Source organism: Oreochromis aureus, linkage group 13 (assembly GCF_013358895.1).
Source record: "Oreochromis aureus strain Israel breed Guangdong linkage group 13, ZZ_aureus, whole genome shotgun sequence".
NCBI lineage: Eukaryota > Metazoa > Chordata > Actinopteri > Cichliformes > Cichlidae > Oreochromis > Oreochromis aureus.
The window spans coordinates 24,174,085-24,197,281 of record NC_052954.1 but is presented as its reverse complement, the minus strand read 5'-3'; the positions used below and the strand labels follow the sequence as shown (position 1 = coordinate 24,197,281).

General features: G+C 38.5%; 1 protein-coding gene across 1 annotated transcript; it reads right to left on the bottom strand.

Annotated features, from left to right (window-relative positions):
- Positions 1–1,797: 1,797 nt before the first annotated feature.
- Positions 1,798–18,621, bottom strand: si:ch73-52p7.1 (uncharacterized protein LOC100321084 homolog). Its single transcript, XM_031746790.2, has 2 exons — positions 18,517–18,621; positions 1,798–5,361 (listed from the first exon to the last, which is right to left on the bottom strand). Exon 2 carries the CDS (start codon positions 5,322–5,324, stop codon positions 4,530–4,532), a length of 795 nt encoding a protein of 264 aa, XP_031602650.1. The 5' UTR covers positions 5,325–5,361; positions 18,517–18,621; the 3' UTR covers positions 1,798–4,529.
- Positions 18,622–23,197: the final 4,576 nt, after the last annotated feature.

The window sequence follows — 23,197 nt, the reverse complement described above, 5'->3', positions numbered from 1 at the left end:
AAGCTAAACTGAACACACACAAAGTAATTAAACACTGACTGATTTCCCTTAATTTAATATGAAGCTTTAGGGGATATTTGATGAAATTTAATATGAATAATGAATTACACTGTGCCCCTTTCAAACAGGTAGCCTTATATTGTTAGCAAACAGTATTTGAAAGAAGAAAACAAATATTTCTCTTCAATTTAAGTCTGTTCAAATCGCCCCTCTAATTTTAAACTATCAAATAATTTTCTTTATGATCAAAATATTTGTTTTTCTAAAGCAAATTTTATGCAAAAGCAGTGTTGCAACATTTAAAGGAGCATTATAAATCAACCAGTACAGGAGTTATGAATCAAAATCAGTAAATTTATTCATGATCAGTGAGGAAGAAAACACGTTCATTTTATTTTTTGCGCACGTATTATATTTTTAAACACACATTTTATGTTTCTTAAACTGTTTAAATAGCACGATGGAATAGACGCATAAACACTTTCATGCTTCCTTTATTGATAAAGTAACTGTTTGGTTTTACTGGTTTTTCATTAGGTTAATTCAACATTTCAATTTTTAAAATGATTTCGAGTTCATTCTAGAGGTATTTTAAAACACGCCGATTTATTTTGTTATCGTGGGCTGGTTTGGCAGGATGTGCGCACAGTGTGTTTGTGTTGGCTGATAGACTCAGAATCAAGGAAATTAATTGTTGCCACTTTAGCCACACATACACACACACACACACACACACACACACACACACACACACACACACACACGGATTACAGATCCATCAGATCCCGCAGTCACCCTGTGAATAAAACGAGCTGTAATTGCAATCATATATGTGTGGCTTCAGCTCCGCGCGCCATACCGTACCATTAGTATCGCAAATAAGTAATAATTTGCTAATGACAACATTATGTTGAGTCAGTTTAGGGGCAATTAAAGTGAGTGATATTTACATATGCCTAATGAATCACCGAGCGTGGCAGTTCGGGCGGACTCTAATGAATATTCATCCAGGCATTTCTCCCCTGCGCGCAGCAGTTTATAAACTGAATTATGGCTGATTTGCCCTTTTAAAAAATGAACATGGGCGCATCTCCCACAAGGAGGCGGCGAACAATAACGTCTGATTATAAAAATGTTTTACTGCTAAACTGCCGGTGAGGAGACGGCGGCAGCGTGGTAAAAGACTCACTTTGGAGGGGTGCTGAGGAGGGAGAGCCCACCTAAAATCAATCCAATTTAGTCGGGGCCCTCTCCACCTCTTTTTAGACTGACAGAAATATTCGCAGCGTGCACACGGGGCGCGCTCTGTCATCGCACTGGACATGCTCAGCAGCTGCTTTTACTAGAGGAGTCTGCCTTCAGGTTATCCCGAGCAGAGGTTAGACTCACACCAACCTTTAAAAGCGCAGGGTTGACTCGCTCCTCCACCCGCCTGTGATTTCTCCGGTAATTGCCCCCGGTTGGTGGGTGAGTCGGCTGAGCGTTGACCTCTCAGGTGCGGGGCCAACAGGCGGTATCGGTTTGCATTCACAGGGCGCTTAACAAGATGGGCTGCACGTTTATCATGCAAATAAGCAGCTCTCTAGCAGGTGTCAGCGCACACTCGCATGAGTGCGCACGCACACGTGCATGCGCGCGAGCAGAGGCTTTAACAGCACTGCAGTCATTATCGCATTACAAATGTAACCACAGACACACAAGGCTGACATATGCAGCTGTGCCTCATAATGACCAATGACCCAAAAACAATAATCAATGATAAAAAAAAAAAAACATTAAAACCACACTGAGCACAACTGTAATCCAAAACATCATTTTATTGTAAACATTTTGCACATTATAAGCACGTGGCTGTATTTTTAGATGTAGCATACATATGTGCACTCATAGCCAAGAGGCTTTGGGAAGCATTTTCATTTTTTTTCATATATGTTTAGATTTTCAAATACAGATCCCGAATGTTTGAGAGTCTAAATCGTTTATTATTATATTATTAAAGATAATACTGTCTGGCTTTATTAAGTTAAACATGCAGAATCGCTGCCTACAAATATAACACTCCTCACAAGCTTTTGGTTGGTGTTGATAAATCATGACAACTTTTACATTTAGGTTAACTGGATCTGTAGATCGCTTCAGTCCTTCCTCAGTCCTTCAGTTTGTCGCCACCTCTTTGATTCAAATGTATCTGCTGCCACCTTGTGGTTTATTTGTGCCACTGTCGTTTTTGGGAGTAGCACAAATGACAGTGGCACGCATTTTGTTTCATACGCTGCAACTTCAGTTGTCTGGATTATATTGTTTAGATGGGAAATGAATTCTTATATAGTCTTTGTCTGCTACACTTCAGCACTCAGAGCATATATACAACATGTTCCATTCACCCCAAAAATTCATACAAACACTTTTTATCTAACAATAACACATTCACATGCCAGCGAATGCATCAGGAGCAACATAAGGTTCAATATTCGTCTCATTAGTAGATGGCCTGTTCTGTAATCTACAGCCACCCCAAACAATTTAGCTTATATATTTCTGCACTCGTAGCCAAAAAAGCTTTCATTTTTATATTCAGATTTTGTGCAATCTAAATAATGGAAAAGTTTCAAAGACTTATTTTGAAATAAATCAAATTTATCTATAAAGTAAGGTATTTACAGTGTGGCCCATTCTTTTTCATAAATTCTCCGTGGGCTGCTTGATATCAGCAGATCACAGTTTGTGGGACTGACTGTACTAAAAACATCCTCAAAGACCAACTTCTTCCACTATGCCAGGAGCTTTTTGGTGAGCTGAGAATCCATCTTCACTACACAGACATTATACTGAATTCATGAAATCATAAAAACATAGAAAAATTAGGATGTAACTGTCACAACAACAACAAAAAGTTGTTTTTAATACTTTCACAAAAAGCTCTGCTGATCGTACAAAAAAAATAAAAAGTCAGCTCAAGAAAGCAGAACTGGGAGGGATTCATAAAAACATGTTTTGCTTACAAATGAACTTCTTTAGTTTTTTTCTAGCAATGGCAGACACGTGAGACTGTGCGTAAGTGAAGTTATTTTTGAGTCAACATTACACCAAATCATTTTGAAATAGCTGAATGTTTAGTTGCAATTAGGGACCCTCCATCTTTTCACAACATCAGCTGTGGTTGACATTATGACATGCAGAAAAAAAAACTGCTGCAGTATATGAAACGGTGTTGCAGCCTCACATTAGATAAAGGAAGTGGACCACAGCTTTCATTGCATTCTCCATTTTCTACAGGTTGTGAAAAAGGATTCAGTCCCCTTCCCATTTTTATTTATTTTTGCAAATTTGTCACACGTGTTTCAGATCAATCAAAATTTAATATTAGTCAAAGGCAACCAGGATAAATACAAAATGCAGTTTTTAAATGGTGATTTAATTTATAATGAGAAAAAAGTTTTCCAAACTTACCTGGCATTATGTGAAAAAGTCATTTTCTAAGGCCAATAACGAGTTGTGCCACTGGTTACTGCAGCAAGAACTACACTCAAGCATTAGTGATAACTGACAATGAGTCTGTCACATCTCTGTGGAGGAATTTTTTCCCACAGTATTGCTTTACTTCAGCCACGCGAGGCTTTACAAGCACGAATCGCCTGCTGCATAACCCAAGTGTGCTTGAACTTCAGGGCACGAACTGATGGCTGGACAGTTGTCCTTCAGGATTTTGTGCTAGAGATCAAAATTCATGGTTCCATCAATTACAGCAAGTCGTCTATGTCCTGATCCCGAAGCAGCAAAAAAGCCCCAGACCATCACACTAACACCACCATGTTTGACTGTTGCTTTGATCAGTCTAAAGAATATTTTCCCATGAGTCATGAGGATTATCAAGAATGTTTTTGGCTTCTTTTGTTTCCTTTCTGGTCAGCAGTGGTTTTTTTCCTTGGAAATCTCCCATGAATGCCATTTCTGACCAGTCTCTTTCTTACTGTTGAACCATGAACTCTGATTTTAACTGATTGAAGTGAAGCCAACACTTTAGATTATGTTATGGGCTCTTTTGTGATCTCTTGTATGCATCGTCAATTAGTAGATTGAGATAGCAGTTTTCCCTCAATAAATAAAAATTGCCATTTTAAAACTGTATTTTGTATTTACTTGTTTGATGATCTGAACCCTGTAAGTGTGCCGAATATGTGAAAAGAGGAAAGAAATCAGCAAGGGGCAAATACTTTTTCACAGCACTGCATAGGAAACAAAAGAGTAAATATTGGTCGGCTAGATAACACAGGAAGGAAAAAGATTGTACATAGAAACAGCAAAACTCTTTGTTTGGCCTATTTTAACACACTAATAAAGAACTGTGCAAGCTTGATGTGATTAAAGTTATTGAACCAAAACTTCAAAACTTTTTCCCAGGACAAGAATGCAAAAACAAATTTAAACTCTTTCAAATGCATTCAGTTTCCAAGAAACTTGGACATTTTCCCCACTAATTCAAATGACCGAAATCCTGCTTGTAAAGAGAGATTAAACTATTTTTTTTATCAGTATACAAAAGTGACATATATGACAGATGTCTCTGGCAATTTCGGCAGGTGGAGTTCAGGGAAAGGCAGCGCACCACTGCTGTCTATGTGTGTCTTTACTGTGTATGCTTTAACCACTGCTTCCCCCTCCAGCACTGATTTGTGGATGATTCCCAGTCTGGCTTGTTCATAATACTCTGCTCCGATCTCCCTGCCCAGGAAGATGTCTTGGACATGTGCTGGAGACAGACTTAAAAAATCTCTCTTTATGTCTGTGATCAAGCCCAGATTTGTGTCTATTTCTGTGTTGTACCTATTTGTGTCTAAGTGAGCATTGTTTTCTCTGTCTGGGTCTCCATTCTTGGCTCTGTTCAAATCTGGATAGGGATAAAATGGCTTCTGCGGCAGGTTGACCACCGTCAGCCTCTCCAGGTGGTGCACGGCAAAATATCCTTCCAGATTAAAAGGAGGCATCCCACTGGATCCGCAATAGATCAATGTGAGGTGCCTCACCTCTGAGTTGTTGAGCAGACGTGCTGCATTTGATGGTGACGTGAACCAAACGGTTAAACGTCTCATCTGGAAAACAGGAGACAAGTGCGACTGTAGGCGGTGCAGTGTGGAGAGCTGGATGTCCTTGCATATGCAATCTGTAAGCGATGAGATGCTACAGGGTTGCGGGTCCTGGCTGCAGGAGTAGTACAAAAAGCTGTTGTGGGTTACATAAGCCAGGCGCAAGTCAGATCGCTGCAGAGCCACCGAAACACACAGCAGCACACAGAGGAAAGGGGCAGGGGGGCTGAAGGCAGCCATCACTGCTGAAGGAGAGTCTCAAGCATCTTTATCATTCCTGCATTTAAACACAACATTACATTATTATCAGCAAATCACACTTATTGTAGCAGTCTTAGTAAATTATGGCCACGGTTATCAAGGTGAACAATGAATGAACAAAGGCTACTATTCTCTGAACAGACAGTCATTTTTTTCATTTGTTATTTATTGTTTTTTACAGTTCAGTCATAGGCTGATTCTCCAAAGTGTCATTTAGCAACCAAAACTTTGAGAATACAGTTCATTATTATTGACACGTACTCACTTTCGGAGGCAGTCACTACTTAAGGAACACCTCTTTGAATGCTTTTTAACACATTTCAAACGATATATGTACGTGCTAAAGTTCAAACTGAGCATCAGAAAGGGGAAGAAAGGTGATTTGAGTGACTTTGAATGTGGCCTTTGGTGGGCTGGTGTATGTATTTTAGAACCTCCTGATCTGTTGGCATTGTCTCATGCAACCATCTCCAAGGTTTACAGGGAAGGGTTCAAAAACCAGAACATATCCAGTGAGCAGAAGTTCTCTGGGTGAAAAGGCCTGTTTGATTCAGAGGACAGAGGAGAATGGCCAGACTGCGTTGAACAGTTATTCAAATAACCACTCATTACAATCAAGGTATTCAGAAAAGCATCTCTGAGGGCACTGTGAAGGTTTTCAGTCATCCAGGTCATCGTAGTCTAAGGAGCTTGGAAAGAAAAGCGTCTGGAGTGGCTTGAAGACGTTTCACCTCTCATCCGAGAAGCTTCTTCAGTTCTGAACTGAACTGAAGAAGCTTGTTGTTCTAGTTTAGTAATTCCACTCTTTTCTAGTTTAGCTATTCATGTTTCTAGTACTTGATCTTGTTTTTATTAGTTCCCTTTTCCATCCTTGTCATCTTAGTCTCATCTCTGTGTCCTTCTTTGCATTCCCTGTATGCAGTCTGTTGTGTATCCATGTTTGTTTTCATTTTGTCAAGTCTGTGTCTTAGTTTCTGCCAGTGTTTATGCTTCCAGTTTTATTTTGCCCATGTGTCTCTGCTTCTCTGAATCGCCCTTTGTGTATATATTATCTCAGTCTCCTCTTGAATGTCTGTTCACCTTTGTCAGAGCTCCCATTTCCCATTTCCATGTTCAGCCCTAGTTTAGGTTATTATTATTATATTTTTGCAAGTCACTTATATTTTAATAAACAAATAAACGGCTTGTTTTATGTTAATCTCCACCATTCTTAGTGTAGAGCATGTTTATTTCAACATGTGAACAATATACAGGTACATTTAGAAAAGAAAATAAGAGAGAGAGAAAAAAAATACTATACAAAATACATACAAAAAAACCCCATTCTGATTAATGTACATGTTGAAAGTCAAAGTACACTACGTTGATCCAACGAAATCTGATTACATTAAACCACCAAATGCCAAATATGTTGGTTTCACATGGTCAAAAATAGGTTATTGTACTTGGTTAAATCATGTGGAAAAAGGTGCCATGATTAAATTGTGTTCATCCAACAACAGATTTTTTTGAGTGTACATAACTATACAATTTGCTGTATTGGCTGTGTAGCGGAGGCAGGAGAGGACCCAAATGCAAACTCATGGAAGCAGGACGTGAACTCAAAAACACAGCTTTATTGCTGAAAAAAAGGCAAAATGGTACAAAACTAAACTGGGAAATATTAATAATTCACTCGGGGAAACACACGGAGAGGTACACAGCCATGAGGGAGGCCGTAACACGGAACTGAGGGAGATGCCGACATAAATACACAGAAAGATAATGAGGGACATGGGAGCACACGGGGAACACAGCTGACACAAATAATCATAAGGAGACAGGGGAAGTTAGACTGAACAGAATCAACATGAAAACACGGGACCTTCACAATAAAACAGGAAACATGATGCGGCAGTGAAGGAGGGGCAGACGAGAGGGAGCGAGGGAACACGAGGGAGAGCACAGACCTGACTGGGAAACATGATGGAATAAAACACTAGGAGGGGAAACAAGGCACAAGGACTCACACAACTAAATAAACACAGATACACAGAGGGAGACAGAGGGCAAAGACACAAGGGGAAATCTAATAAACCATACTGAACAGAATAACCTGGGAACTAAATAATTAACCTTTAGAACAACAAGTGGACTTAAACATAATACAAAATGGCAAGAAACACAGGAAAACTCAAACACTGAGTCAAAAGACCCAGGACCATGACAGCTATAGTGTTGATGCAGCATTAAAGTGTAATGATGTGACACTGATTCTAATTCATTTGTACATTTTTAGTTGGGTATTATATTTGTATGCACCCTAATATACAAGTTTAAGTATAAATGCTCAGTTTCCAGAGTGGATGATAACATTATGGGAATTGTCATATAATAAAATAGTACAGTACTTAAGAAGAAACGTCCATTTCAGTGCTAAAAGTTTTAGGGCTGACTGTAAGGCAGAAAGGAGTGGGACCAAAATGCACACGAGAGAAATCAAGAAATAAGCTAAAAGCAGCTTTGTTGCTGAACTCACGGGAACAAAACGACAAACAAAAAAACTGAGAAGGCAGGAACGAGGAACTTACAAATTAGGCACTATGGAAGAAACACAGAATGCATGGGACACAACGTGAGGAAGTTCGCAACAAAGAGCACAAGTAAGCTGAGGGTTTAAATAGACAAGAGAAGATAAGGGCAGAGTGGAGACCCCTGAAGAAAAAAGACAGCTGAACTAATTCTAGCCAATGAGACCAAGGGGAAGCAAAACTGTACCCAGCACACACAAGATGAGAGACGATCAAAACACAACCAGAAGGAACAGCACACGGGAACAGAAACACAGACAGGAAGGGACACAAAATGAAACATCATCTAATGAGGAACAGAGGACTACAATGTGAGGACTACAACAGAACCCAAGTGCGCTTCATCTTGAGATTAGACAGATGGCCCGGCATTCTCGTTCAGGATGTTTTAGTAGACGGCAGAATTCATGGTTAAATTTACAACAGCAAATCTTCCAAGTCTTGAGGCAGCAAAACAGCCCCAAATCAACACACTGCCACCACCATATTTTACTGTTGGTATGATATTCTTTTTCTGTTGTTACTTTTACGACAGATATAATGGGATGCACACTATCCAAAAAGTTTGTGGATCCAAAAAGCTTTTGCCTCGTCAGTCCATAGAATATTTCACTTTTCACACAGGGCAATGTAGGTTCAGATGTAATTTCCCCCTACGTTACGTTTACCTCTGTTATCTTTGTCTAATATTTAAATTTGTTTGATGATTTGAAACATTTAAATGTGACAAACATACAAGAAAAATAGGAAATCGGGAAGGGGCAAATACTTTTTCATACCACTGTACCTCACAACCCAGGGACCATGCCAGAAAACAAACAGCTAAAGTTGTATTGACTGTGTGAGCTTGAAACAGGGAGACTTCAGTCTGGACATATTTTATTAATGAGTTTCAATTTTCTTATTTTTTTTTCTCTTTTTTTTTGCAGTTTTAGTTCGTCTTTAGAGTCTGATTTATTCAGTCACTGAAAATAACAAATAGCAAACTGAGTTTGCTATTACTAGAATAAGCCAATTGATCCTGAACAAGAATTTAAAATAAATAATTAAATAAAGTAAAAACAGTACACACACACACACACACACACACACACACACACACACACACACACACACACACACACACACACACACACACACACACACACACACACACACACACACACACACACACACACACACGCGCGCGCGCGAGAGAGGTTTGAATTCAAAGCTTTCTAGCAGACAAGGTTGACATTTCCGAAAGCAGGAATTTGAAAGCACACCATGCCATTCCTAAATCGAATCAAGCAGAAAGCCCTGATGCCAAACGCTAACCCTTTAAGTAAAGGATATCAGTTGGCTGCCTGTTATCATGAAATCTTACATTAATAACGTGAAAGCTGGGATACACTTCAGGCTTTCTAGCCCACATGAATTGGATAAGTGAAAGAAAATAGATGGATACATTGATGAATGTCCATAGTTATTAATTTTGCATGTTATTGCAGCTTTTTTGTTTTAATAACTTTGTTTTGTTTTTTTTTACTTGCCTGCATCTTGTTTTCATTCTGTGTAGTTTAGGTAAAAGACACCTCACCCCTGTTATTTAACTTAATTATTTGAATGGCATATAATGATCCAAAATGATATGCCAAAAGCTGAACATTGATATATAGATATAAATATGTAGTGGGCAGCACGGTAGCACGGTGGTTAGCACTGTTGCCGCACAGCAAGAAGGTCCTGAGTTCAATTTCACCATCAGGCCGGGGTCTTTCTGTGTGCAGTTTGCATGTTCTCCCCGTGTTTGCGTGGGTTCTCTCCGGGTACTCCGGCTTCCTCCCACCGTCCAAAGACATGCAGCTTGTGGGGATAGGTTAATTGGATAATCCAAATTGCCACTAGGTGTAAATACTCCTTCCATTTCTGAATGATGGCTTGAACAGTGCTCCGTGGGATGTTCAAGGCTTGGGAAATCTTTTTGTAGCCTAAACCTGCTTTAAACTTCTTAATAACTTTATCCCTGACCTGTCTGGTGTGTTCTTTGGACTTCATGGTGTTGTTGCTCCTAATATTCTCTTAGACAACCTCTGAGGCCGTCACAGAGCAGCTGTATTTGTACTGACATTAGATTACACACAAAGTATTGACTCAGGGGGCTGAATAATTACGCACAGCCCACTTTTCAGTTATTTATTTGTAAAAAATGTTTGGGATCATGGATGATTTTCGTTCCACTTTGTATTGGTCTTTCACGTGGAATTCCAATAAAATTGATTCATGTTTGTGGCTGTAATGTGACAAAATGTGGAAAAGTTCAAGGGGGCCGAATACTTTTGCAAGCAACTGTATCTCTCTCTCTCTCTCTCTCTCTCTCCCTCTCTCTCTCTCTCTCTCCATATACATACATATATATATATATATATATATATATACATACATATATAGCTAGGCGAGTGCCTCCAGCAGATCCCAGGAACAACATCCGAGATCTCTGTCCAGAAGAGCGCAGTCCTAGGAACAGCTAAAATACTGCGCAAGACCCTAAAGCTCCCAGGCCTCAAGGACCCGAGCTTTAAGGATATAATTCATTTATATAAATAATTAAATTAAATGGACTGAGGTCACTCTGTACCTGTTTTGCATTAAATATTTACTTATCAACACGTGAAGAGAGGGGATATGGACAGTATCTACAGATGGTTTGAATTAGGACCCACACACGCACTCACACTCACTCCTACACATGTGTGATGGGTGTGCTCTTTTTGAACCCGAGTTAAGGATATATTGTTTGGCACAGAAAGCCCACATTGAATTTCACATGAACAAACACACTTACTTAGAAAATTACAGCTGTGCTTTGAGATTCCAGAGAAAACACTGTTTTGAAATCGTGGTTTGTTTGACCGTCTGGGTAGATTTTCTGGTTTGGCAATAAAATCAGTGCAGAAACACAACTTTCAACCTCATTTTGAAGTCCGGATGAAGCTGACCGCTACATTCTTCCTTTGGGTTACATTAAACAAAAGGCAATTATCATCTACAGCAAATCTAAGTTAAAATAGTCTTACTCAGCACTGACCAACAGCATCATACTATTTTAAATTCAACTATTTTAAATGATCCTGAGCAAAATAGTGTTGTTGTTGTTGTACTTACACTTATTCACCAATGGATGAGATTTACGTAACATCTCAGGGCTCATTACTATTTTCTATTTTTCTTTCTAGGTAACAAAATATTTTGGAGACTGCAGAATTGGATACATAAGAAAACTGGGTGACTTTACATACATATCAATGTAAATTTTAAAAGGGGTTTTTTCAGTTGTAATACCATATCACGAAAAGCATATAAAGTAGAGGAAGGCAAAGGGGAAGAACAACAAACAACCCTTGCATTAGTCAGGAAAAAACTGAAATGTATCAAACTCATAAAATGTGATTACAGCTGTGTCATGTGCACTTGGATTACGTGCATTACTGTAGGTATCTGCAGACAGCCAACTGTCATTACATTGCATGGGAATGCAATGTAATGACAGCTGGGAAAGTTGCTGTTACCAACTGAAATACAGCCTCCAACTAATAAATACAACTTACAATGCCTGTTTCTTGTCTTTCTGGTAAGCTAACCTTGACAGCTGCTCCCTGTGGTTTTATATTTATCAGATAGAAATTGGGCTTCTTTTCTCTGCAAGAAAGCAAACATTTCCACCAACTGCAAAGGTTGTCATAAGAGCTAAGAAATTGCATTAAATGTCAAATGTCATCAAATTCTAGAAGTAGAGAGTATGATTACCAGCGTTTAAGAATTATTCATATTCTCACAACCATTCTGCACAAAACAGACAGACAATGGCCTTAAGGGTGAGTGTTTTCCTTTTGTTCAGACTAATTCTGCTACAGGGTTGGAGCAAAGCGGTGCCTACAGGTGGCCACAGCCAACACAGACTAAAGTCTGCCCATCCTACACAAGGTAAAGCGTGTCAACATATGCAGGGAGATTCTGGGCTGCTCCAGATAAAATATGACCAACAATGAAAGAATTATGACATGAGGTTCAAAGTTGGCCTTTCTAACAGTCATGTTTTCAAAGATTGCCTGGGAAAAAGTGTTAGCAATTTAGAATGACCATCTCACAATGTAACCAACCACTAAAATCGGAGAGGGGGGTAATCAACTTGGTATGAAAAGTCCAAAGCAAACTCAAAAGGGAATGGTTGGAAGTAAAATGTCAGGAAAAAAATGCTTGGGATTGAAATAAAAAGGTTTCCCCCAGCAGCTGTTATGACCCAGCCAAAGGGGATATAGCACGACAACAAACAGAGGAGGCATAAGATCCATGCTTGATTTAGCATGTTACAGTCTGCATCCATCACAACCAACAACATACAAAGAACAACTATTAACACATCTAAAAATCAAATGAACACAAAATCACTGACAGCCATCCTATTCCCAAGGAAAAATAACAAAAACAAAATGTTGACCATTTCCTGTTCCGAAAGGAGAAGGAGAAAACAAACACTTGATGTTCTGCTCACGTTTGTTAAAGTTGTGTCACGCAGAGTGGCTTATACGGCTGCAAAAATCTCAGTGTATCATAAATCTGTGAGATCCAAATGCAGAAACGCTTAGGGAGGCAAAGCCGAACAGAAGACAAGTTGTTTATTGCCCGATGTAGAAAGTCCAGCAAAACACAAAGCCCAAAGGAGTGACTGTAAAAAAACAACTGAAAACTTAAAACTAGAGAAATAAACACGAAATACAAAATGAAATAAGCAGCCAGGAAACAGAAATGGATGATCTGACAAAGGATTTGTTGAGACAGCAACAACATATTTAGGGGGAATAGTAGACAGGTGGGTAATAGAAGACTCGTGGAGTAAATCACAGGAGAGGAGATGAAGGAAGCAAAACTAAAAGCAAAACGCAAAGAGCACTGACTCTCAAAATAAAACAGGAAGTGTTATAACTATAAGGGGAAGACACATAGACAGGAATGAACTACATACAAAGGACTAGACATAAGACAGTGAAACACTAAGGAAAGAAGTGATTTGTAAAACACCTGAGAAAAAGGAGCATAATTTAAATTGTAAATATCTGATCGACTGTAGCAACAGTTAAGAAAAGTTATAATCCTAGCAGTTTTTTAAAAAATAATTTGAGATAAAGTTACATTAAAAAATAAAATTGTTTCTGAGTCCACATGTTGTACTTCTCCACAGTAGTCACGTCTGAATGTGATGAATGATGAAAAGTTGGTCACTAAAACGTGGACGATGTCACAATCCTGGGTCTTTTGACTCAGCGTTTTGAGTTTATATATATATATATTGATGTTTATGGTTCATGTTTGAGTTTAAGTTTATTAGGTTCTCTAAGTTCATTCCTGTTATGCCTAAGTTGCCGTTACTATTCATGGTTTATTAGATTCCCCTTGTGTCTTCAGCTCCTGTGTTTAAGTCTCCCTTGTCCTTCATGTGTTTCATGTCTGCATGTCTTATTTTGTCAAGTTTGTATTGTCATGTCTGCGTCTCATTATGTTTGCTGTTTTATTTTGAAGAGGTCTTGTGTTTTTATGTTCATTGTGTTTAGTTTTAGTCTTAAAAGTTTTTAGTCATCATAAGACACTACACAGCAGTTTACAAAATGAGCATCATTTACATTTAGTTAGACTTGGTATGGAAAAGTTTAAAGTTCTTGCCAAGTATGGCTTGTTTGGAATCATTGCCAGGAGAAAGCTTCTTTTCTCTTTTGCAAGGTTGCATCTCATTAAATTACAGGACTTATGAAACAATGTCCTTTGGACAAGACCAAAATCGTGATGTTTGTGATGATGATTAAATTAACGGGGTGTACTTGGTATTTCCCAAGACACAGAGCTCTGTGTAAATTTTTCTTTTCACGTGACTGTATTTGGGATGAAACACTGTCTTCCTTCATCTTCCCCATATTTGAAAAACATGAATTACTGTCCAGCAAGAGTCTGTTAATGCAGTGATTCACTGATGAAATTCAAACATCAGGCTGTATTCTTTGGGTCGGAGTTTAATTTCTGTCCTATTTAACAGACTTTTTTCATTCTGTGTAGTTTAGGTAAAAGACACCTCAGCCCTGTTGTTAAACTTAAATATTTGAATACCATATAATGATACAAAATGATATGCCAAAAGCTGAACATTGTAAAAATATCGATATATAGATATAGATCCAAAAACTAATAATACACAGAAGCATAGAAATCCTTGAACTATGACATACACAATGTTAAATGCACTGAAAGCCTTTATTGTAAATATACCAAAAGCAACGTACTATTTTAAATTCAACTATTTCAAATGATCCTGAGCAAAATTGTGTTGTTGTTGTTGTACTTACACTTATTCACCAATGGATGAGATTTACGTAACATCTCAGGGCTCATTACTATTTTCTATTTTTCTTTCTTTGTAACAAAATATTTTTGGAGACTGCAGAATTGGATACATAAGAAAACTGGGTGACTTTACATACATATCAATGTAAATTTTAAAAGGGGTTTTTTCAGTTGTAATACCATATCACGAAAAGCATATAAAGTAGAGGAAGGCAAAGGGGAAGAACAACAAACAACCCTTGCATTAGTCAGGAAAAAATTAAAATGTATCAAACTCATAAGATGTGATTACAGCTGTGTCATGTGCACTTGGATTACGTGCATTACTGTAGGTATCTGCAGACAGCCAACTGCTATTACATTGCATGGGAATGCAATGTAATGACAGCTGGGAAAGTTGCTGTTACCAACTGAAATACAGCCTCCAACTAATAAATACAACTTACAATGCCTGTTTCTTGTCTTTCTGGTAAGCTAACCTTGACAGCTGCTCCCTGTGGTTTTATATTTATCAGATAGAAATTGGGCTTCTTTTCTCTGCAAGAAAGCAAACATTTCCACCAACTGCAAAGGTTGTCATAAGAGCTAAGAAATTGCATTAAATGTCTTAAAGTAACATAAAGCAAAGAAAAAAATCCAATTTAATTTTGCATTTATAAAAGAAACTTGTTGACTCTGTGCTTGCAAATCCTAGAAGTAGAGAGTATGATTACCAGCATTTAAGAATTATTCATATTCTCACAACCATTGTGCACAACACAGACAGACAATGGCCTTAAGGGTGAGTGTTTTCCTTTTGTTCAGACTAATTCTTCTTCAGGGTTGGAGCAAAGTGGTGCCTACCAGGGGCGTAATTTCCAGGGGGGTTAGGGGGGGTTATGACCCCCCCCCAATAATCAGACCCAACCAATATAACCCCCCAATAAAATTATAAATTATCTTGTATAAATAGGTTGTTCTTTACTAATTTCAGTTATTACCAGCAAAATAGCTGCATGTTTAATCATCTGGACATTTACCCAGATATATTTATTTATTTAGACAGAGATCTTGACCCCCCCAATGTTCAGCACAAAGTTACGCTGATGGTGCCTACAGGTGGCCACAGCCAACACAGACTAAAGTCTGCCCATCCTACACAAGGTAAAACGTGTCAACATATGCAGGGAGATTCTGGGCTGCTCCAGATAAAATATGACCAACAATGAAAGAATTATGACATGAGGTTCAAAGTTGGCCTTTCTAACAGTCATGTTTTCAAAGATTGCCTGGGAAAAAGTGTTAGCAATTTAGAATGACCATCTCACAATGTAACCAACCACTAAAATCGGAGAGGGGGGTAATCAACTTGGTATGAAAAGTCCAAAGCAAACTCAAAAGGGAATGGTTGGAAGTAAAATGTCAGGAAAAAAATGCTTGGGATTGAAATAAAAAGGTTTCCCCCAGCAGCTGTTATGACCCAGCCAAAGGGGATATAGCACGACAACAAACAGAGGAGGCATAAGATCCATGCTTGATTTAGCATGTTACAGTCTGCATCCATCACAACCAACAACATACAAAGAACAACTATTAACACATCTAAAAATCAAATGAACACAAAATCACTGACAGCCATCCTATTCCCAAGGAAAAATAACAAAAACAAAATGTTGACCATTTCCTGTTCCGAAAGGAGAAGGAGAAAACAAACACTTGATGTTCTGCTCATGTTTGTTAAAGTTGTGTCACGCAGAGTGGCTTATACGGCTGCAAAAATCATAAATCTGTGAGATCCAAATACAGAAACGCTTACAAAATGAAATAAGCAGCCAGGAAACAGAAATAGATGATCTGACAAAGGATTTGTTGAGACAGCGACAACATATTTAGGGGGAATAGTAGACAGGTGGGTAATAGAAGACTCGTGGAGTAAATCACAGGAGAGGAGATGAAGGAAGCAAAACTAAAAGCAAAACGCAAAGAGCACTGACTCTCAAAATAAAACAGGAAGTGTTATAACTATAAGGGGAAGACACATAGACAGGAATGAACTACACACAAAGGACTAGACATAAGACAGTGAAACACTAAGGAAAGAAGTGATTTGTAAAACAACTGAGAAAAAGGAGCATAATTTAAATTGTAAATATCTGATCGGCTGTAGCAACAGTTAAGAAAAGTTATAATCCTAGCATTTTTTTAAAAAATAATTTGAGATAAAGTTACATTAAAAAATAAAATTGTTTCTGAGTCCACATGTTGTACTTCTCCACAGTAGTCACGTCTGAATGTGATGGATGATGAAAAGTTGGTCACTAAAACGTGGACGATGTCACAATCCTGGGTCTTTTGACTCAGCGTTTTGAGTTTATATATATATTGATGTTTATGGTTCATGTTTGAGTTTAAATTTATTAGGTTCTCTAAGTTCATTCCTGTTATGCCTAAGTTGCCGTTACTATTCATGGTTTATTAGATTCCCCTTGTGTCTTCAGCCCCTGTGTTTAAGTCTCCCTTGTCCTTCATGTGTTTCATGTCTGCATGTCTTATGTTGTCAAGTTTGTATTGTCATGTCTGCGTCTCATTATGTTTGCTGTTTTATTTTGAAGAGGTCTTGTGTTTTTATGTTCATTGTGTTTAGTTTTATTCTTCCACGTTGACGTTGTTATGTTCATTTGTGTCTGCTGTTTTCCTCATGTGTTTCCACTTTCCCTGATCAACTCCTGTGTGTCCTGCATCTGTGTGTGTTCATTCCTCGTCTGAGCGTCTGTTATCCTACCTTGTTTCCATGTCATGCCATGTCTCCAGGGTTTTGTTATGTTTAGCTCACCCAGTTTAGGGTATGATTTAGTTTTGCCTTTTGGTTTATTCTGTTTCGCTGGCCTTGAATAAACGTCTCCTTTTGTTTCACTCAAGTTTTGGCCATTTTGTGTGTTTGCACTTGGGTCCACCTCCTCAATCCACACAGTCAGCTTCGCAGACAGACTGTGACAGACGATCTGGCCGACAACAGTTTGCTTAGCTCATTTAGTAAAAATACATTTAATCAGACGTGCTTGGCATATCTGACTGAGGAATAGTCGGAGCTACCAAATAAATCATCATAAGGCACTACACAGCAGTTTACAAAATGAGCATCATTTGCATTTAGTTAGACTTGGAAAAAGAAAAGTTTAAAGTTCTTGCCAAGTATAGCTTGTTTGGAATCATTGCCAAGAGAAAGCTTCTTTTCTCTTTCGCAAGGTTGCATCTCATTAAATTGGAGGACTTATGAAACAATGTCTTTTGGACAAGATGGTGATGTTTGGTCATAATGCACAGCACTATGTTCAGTGAAAAACAAACAGAGCACATCAGCACTATCACCATCAACTCTTTTGTATAGCAAAGTATTCCGGGGTCAAAGGTGAGGCCATCTGTAGCAAAGCTAAAGCTTGGTTAAAACTGGGTCATGTAACAGGTCAGTGATCCCAAGCACAACAGAATGGCAGGATCACGGTGTTGCCATGTCACAGTTAAAGCCCAAACCTCATTCTGATTAAATTTCTGTATCGGGGCCTACTAACAATGTTAGAAGACAGAACAATGTGAGAGACTGATGAAAATATACAGCGGAGGGGGGAAAAAAAGCTATTAAATTAATGGGGTGTACTTGGTATTTCCCAAGACACAGAGTTTTGTATAAACTTTTCTTTTCACGTGACTATATTTGGGATGGAACACTGTCTTCCTTTCTCTTCCCCATATGTGAAAAACATGAATCACTGTCCAGCAAGAGTCTGTTAATGCAGTGATTCATTGACAAAATTCAAACATCAGGCTGTATTCTTTGGGTCGGAGTTAAATTTAATTTCTGTCCTGTTTAACAGCCTAAGTTTAATCTCTGTGAAATCCGTGTTTGTTCAGCAGTCTCAGAAGAAAAACTTTCAGGGGTTCGCAGTAAAGTGTGAAGAGACATAAAACAGTGAATTAAAGGCACTCTCAACTGATAATCCAGCATCATGAGCATAGCTGTTTCACCTAAAGAGATTTGTGAGAATATTTCTGTTACATAACGCACACTGCCAGGAATGCATAAGCTATGTAATGTAATATGAGAATGCACATAGGGCTCGGCTTTCTGATCCTTACATAGCGTTAACAACAGGACCCAAACAAACACATTTGACAGCTGTTAGTGTACACTAAATCCTTTTCAGTGTTAGTAAGCATAGAGAAAGTTTTTCATGGTTTTCTGCTGTGTAACTTACCCCAAAATGCTGCTGAGGAGCAGATATGCGAATGCGTCAGAGTGAGGCTGGAATTGGGAGGGAAAGTCAAACATCCAGCTGACGTCAAGATGTGGGAAGTATCCCACTTAGGAAGCTGTAACTCACATCTGGAAGAGACTGAGATCAGCCTTAAGTGCAATACAATAAAGTTCTGTCTGCTCTGAATATAAGTGAACCATGAAGAATCCTATTGTTTACCTTTTTATATATACGTTTTTTGTCATCACTGCATTAAAGTTTCTGGATTTAAAACATCTTTTGTTCATAAGCTATATAATGTGACGACTCCATAAATGGCTTTTTAATTTTTTTTGTCTGTCGGTAAATATAACACATAATAGCTGTGAGGAGGGTTTTCTTTGGCTTGACACATGGGAAAAACGGGTGATTTCCCGTTAAGGCGACATGGAAGGGATCCAAAGTTTGCTGCTTTCAAGTGCTATCGGAAATCCCAGAATTTGACTTGATCTCGATGGAACAACCTAAAATTTAATGTCTTGAAGTTCAAGAGAGAGAAGCTACACTCAGGTGTTTTTCAGTAAAGTTCTTCATTGATTAATTTATTCTATACTTCTGATTTTCTGCATTCTTGAAAAAATTTTTTAGAAGAAAAATGCTTTTTTCTTTTTTTTTTAAGAAAATGCAAGGCCACCTTACAGTCTGCCACTAAGAACTGCATCTTGACTGATGGTGATGATCTGGGTGTAAACAGACAGCATTTGTAGGGGGGGAAAGCATACTGATTTGCTAGCTTTTTCTCTACTTAATTTAAGTTTGCAGCATCTTTACATTGTGCTTTTTAAAATTTGATGAGGGAGGCGAATAGGACTTAAAAAGCTATTGGCTTCGACCACCACATCGAGCTGGAAAGGATGTGCATGAGGTCAGGACAAATAGAATTAGAGATGGAAATGTGCTTACAAGTGAAGAGAGTCAGCTGAAAAACTCAAAGGATTACTTAGAAGAGCTTTGAATGATGAAAACAATGCCAAGAGCGGAAGCCACTGCATGAGGAAGTCAGAAGTGGCAGATAAGTACGTGGGGGAGGTGTTGGACATGTATGTGGACGGCGAGACAGCGGCATGGTGTGTGGTAGAAGTGACATATAAGTTTAATGTGGGGTTGATAAAAGCCTGCTATGGTGTATGGTTTGGAGATGGTGGTACTGAACTTCAATAAACTCTCTGTTTATAAGATATTTGCACATTTTCACTGGAAGAAACTGATTTGTTGTGAGAACTGTTAACAGTTCACCAGTATTTAATGGATGTGGGTTTTTTGCAATTTCTGGTTGCACACAATATGAGCAAGGATGGAGACTGTTAAAAACCCCAACTCTTTGATCTTTGGGCTGAAGGAAGAACAACACTCGGTGTTTAATCAACAATCACTTTAATCAGTACAATTCTCTTTATTCCATACACACACTTTGAGCATTACAAACGTCCAGACGGGAGATTTGCACAGGAGGGTGTCCGGCAAAATCTCAAAGTGTCTGACCGTTTCTCACATTCTTATAGCTTCGCCCCCCTCCAAACTAAGCATTCACATTCTTTCTCTCTCCCGATGAGCCTAAGTTATGACCTCGGCTTCCTGTGCAGTATGTTTTGTTCTTTCTAATCAGACAAATAAGGCCATGATTCTCTGCAAACAGTATTTCTTATAAATCAGCAGTATAATGCATCATAAAACAGTGTAATATCCCATTCCAGTTTTTTCTCAGAATAAACAATCAATTAATTTTATTACGTGTACTTGGGGATTTTCATAGCTCAGCATCCAACATCAGAATCCACTGGGGCAGTTCCAGCAGCACACACTGACACACAGAAATCAAATCTAGGTGCCTGCTGGTCCCTCTCTAGTCTAAACAACAGTGTTTCAGTAACTTTCCACTAGAAGATGGTCCTCTGTTATCTACTTTCTCCCTGGCAAGCATGAGCAAGATTCTATAGCATTCTACCCCCCAAGGACATGTAGTCTAATACCTTTATTTTCAGGGCCGTGTCCACTTAATACTACACTATATGGTTATATGGCAATTTAGTTAATAAAAAGCATAGAACTGAGGCACTTCAAATAATTTAATCCCAACAACACACATAATGATGCAATTTTTTTCTATTAAAGGTTACAGGAAGCTAAAGCCAAGACTTCCAACTAGAGCAGGGCGATATGACCAAAAATATTTATCACGATATACATTTGAAAATTTGCGATAACGATATAACTGACGATATAATTGACACTAGACAAAATACTTTACAACTCCACAACTTTATTAGTGCAAAAAATCCCATCAATGTATTTTCACTTAAACAAGCAGCTGTTTTTATGTGCATTAAAGTTATATAAAAATGTAACAGTGCAAATTCCTTGCTGACAGTTTAACCAAAAGGCATTTCCAGTGGAAATTGGCCGACATATCCTCAGCATAACCATGTATAATATCCACAAAACTTAAAAAGAGGTTATACACACACAATACGGTAATATTATGTTGAAGCACAGTACGTATCACTCCGCGAGGCTCCTGCCTACGATAGCCGTAATGCTCCGACAATCCATCAAGCTGTGCGGCTTCGTAGCTTAGCAAAGTCGTACTAAAACATTTGACAGATTTTCGAGGGCCGTGTACCACATAAAATCGTTTTGAGGTCAGTAAACACAACCAGAATTCATACATAAGGCACACGGGATTATAAGGGGCACTGTCGATTTTCAGAAAAATCAAAGGATTAATTTTAAGTGTGCCGTATTTTCCAAAAAACACGGTAATAACGACGGCCCGCTAGCATGCGCTACCAAAAATAGTGCTTTGTTGTGTATCTGAGGGACGAAAGCTAAACCAGTTTCACACCACGGAAGTTGCAGCATTTTTACAAACCAATTCTGGTTCATCCCTTTCATTTAACGATCCACTTTCGCTCTTCTCATTCTGCGTTGCTGCCATGTGAGTATGTAAACATAGGCACTGCGCATGCGCGTTTTACCCATATTCTATCGTGATATTTCATTTTCCTATCGTTGCCCAAAATTACACCGGTATTACCGTGAACGGTATGATATGGCCCAGCCCTACTTCCAACATGTTTTATTTGTGCTCCTTGACAACACAGGCAGGCTCACTGAGTTTACAGTGCAGTGCGACATTATCTCTAATGATATTTACGTAGCTCAGTCAGAAGTCTTTCTTTCTCTATCTTATCTAAAGGCAGTTTATGTATTTACATAATTAACTCAATTTTTGAGCTTGTTGTGGATTTTTTGATGACATATATACTTGTATACACTATATATATATACCTACACTCGACAAATATACTACATAATCATATATACTCGTATAACCTATATACATACAATGTGTTTATATAATGGAATCACCATGTTAAGCATTTAACCTACATATTCAAAGTATTTGAGTCAAGTATTATCGACATTTATATTATAAGTCTGCACTGCTAGTTGTATGAGCACCTATTGATCCACACCGCTTGTTTTGAGATGTAACTTTTGATCATGTTATGGCCTACTCTGACAAGTCAAGACATAAGGTTAGTCGAAATTGGCCCATCTAAAGATGCACCTTTCTGCATATGTGTGTACCCACAAGAAGCAGTAGTGTTATTAAAAACAATCATATCTGTAATTGCAAGGTCAGGTTCAAACAATATCCAGCGGATAAGGGATGGTGGAAGAGGAAAAGACAATACACTGCGCCAACAAGAAAGCAGACAATAACAGAGAGCGGTGGATAGAAGAAGAAGAAGACTGATTGATTTCAAACATGTAAATAAAACGGAAGTACACTGTAAACAAGAAAAACGTTGCTTTTGACCTGTACCATTTTGGGCTTTAATGCAAAGCTTAGTCTATTCTACAATTTTACTCCAAATATGAATAACTTTAAAACTTTCCCTAGTTTTTTAAACACTGTGTATCTTCAAAGAAAAATTTCTGACTACCTTTGGCAACAGATTACCCCCCCCAGAGGATGCAGTGGTTTTGATTAACTTTCATATGTATTTTCTCCAGACCTCCAGTTTCTATATAGTAACACCTCAGAAAAGTAAAGAATGAGAAGTGATTTCTGATTTATCACATGCTTTGCTTTAGACAAGACTGAGATGCTTTTAGGCAGTTTGTTAGGAATGTATTTAACATGGGATTTCCTGCAAATGTTTTCATCTATTATCACAATATCAGTTGAAGGTGTGAATTGGTGGTTTGGAAATCCCCTCACTCGCCAAGAAGACTGCATGCCACACATACCAAGTTTTTCACTAAGAGCTATTTGTGAATTGCCTTGTTGGTGCAAAAATGACTATTTTATGTTTTTCAAATTATATTCTACAAAATGTCTGTGAAGGTTCTCAGTCATCCAGGTCATCATAGTCAAAGGAATTTGCAACTGTCTGCCATCTATAATCCAGTTTTGAGTTCCCTCCCCAGACGCCTTAACGCCCACTCACATCCCGGGCCATCTGACCTCAGGAATTCACATGACAAGGTGGGGCCAGGTTTCACAATGAGCTCACCCGAAACCCTGGCTGATTAGGTACCACACCCGCTTTCACACCTTGGCTCATGTGATTAGAGGATCACCAGGGGGTCCTTTGTCCCTCTTTGGGGGGATACTCCCACTGGGTTTAAATCT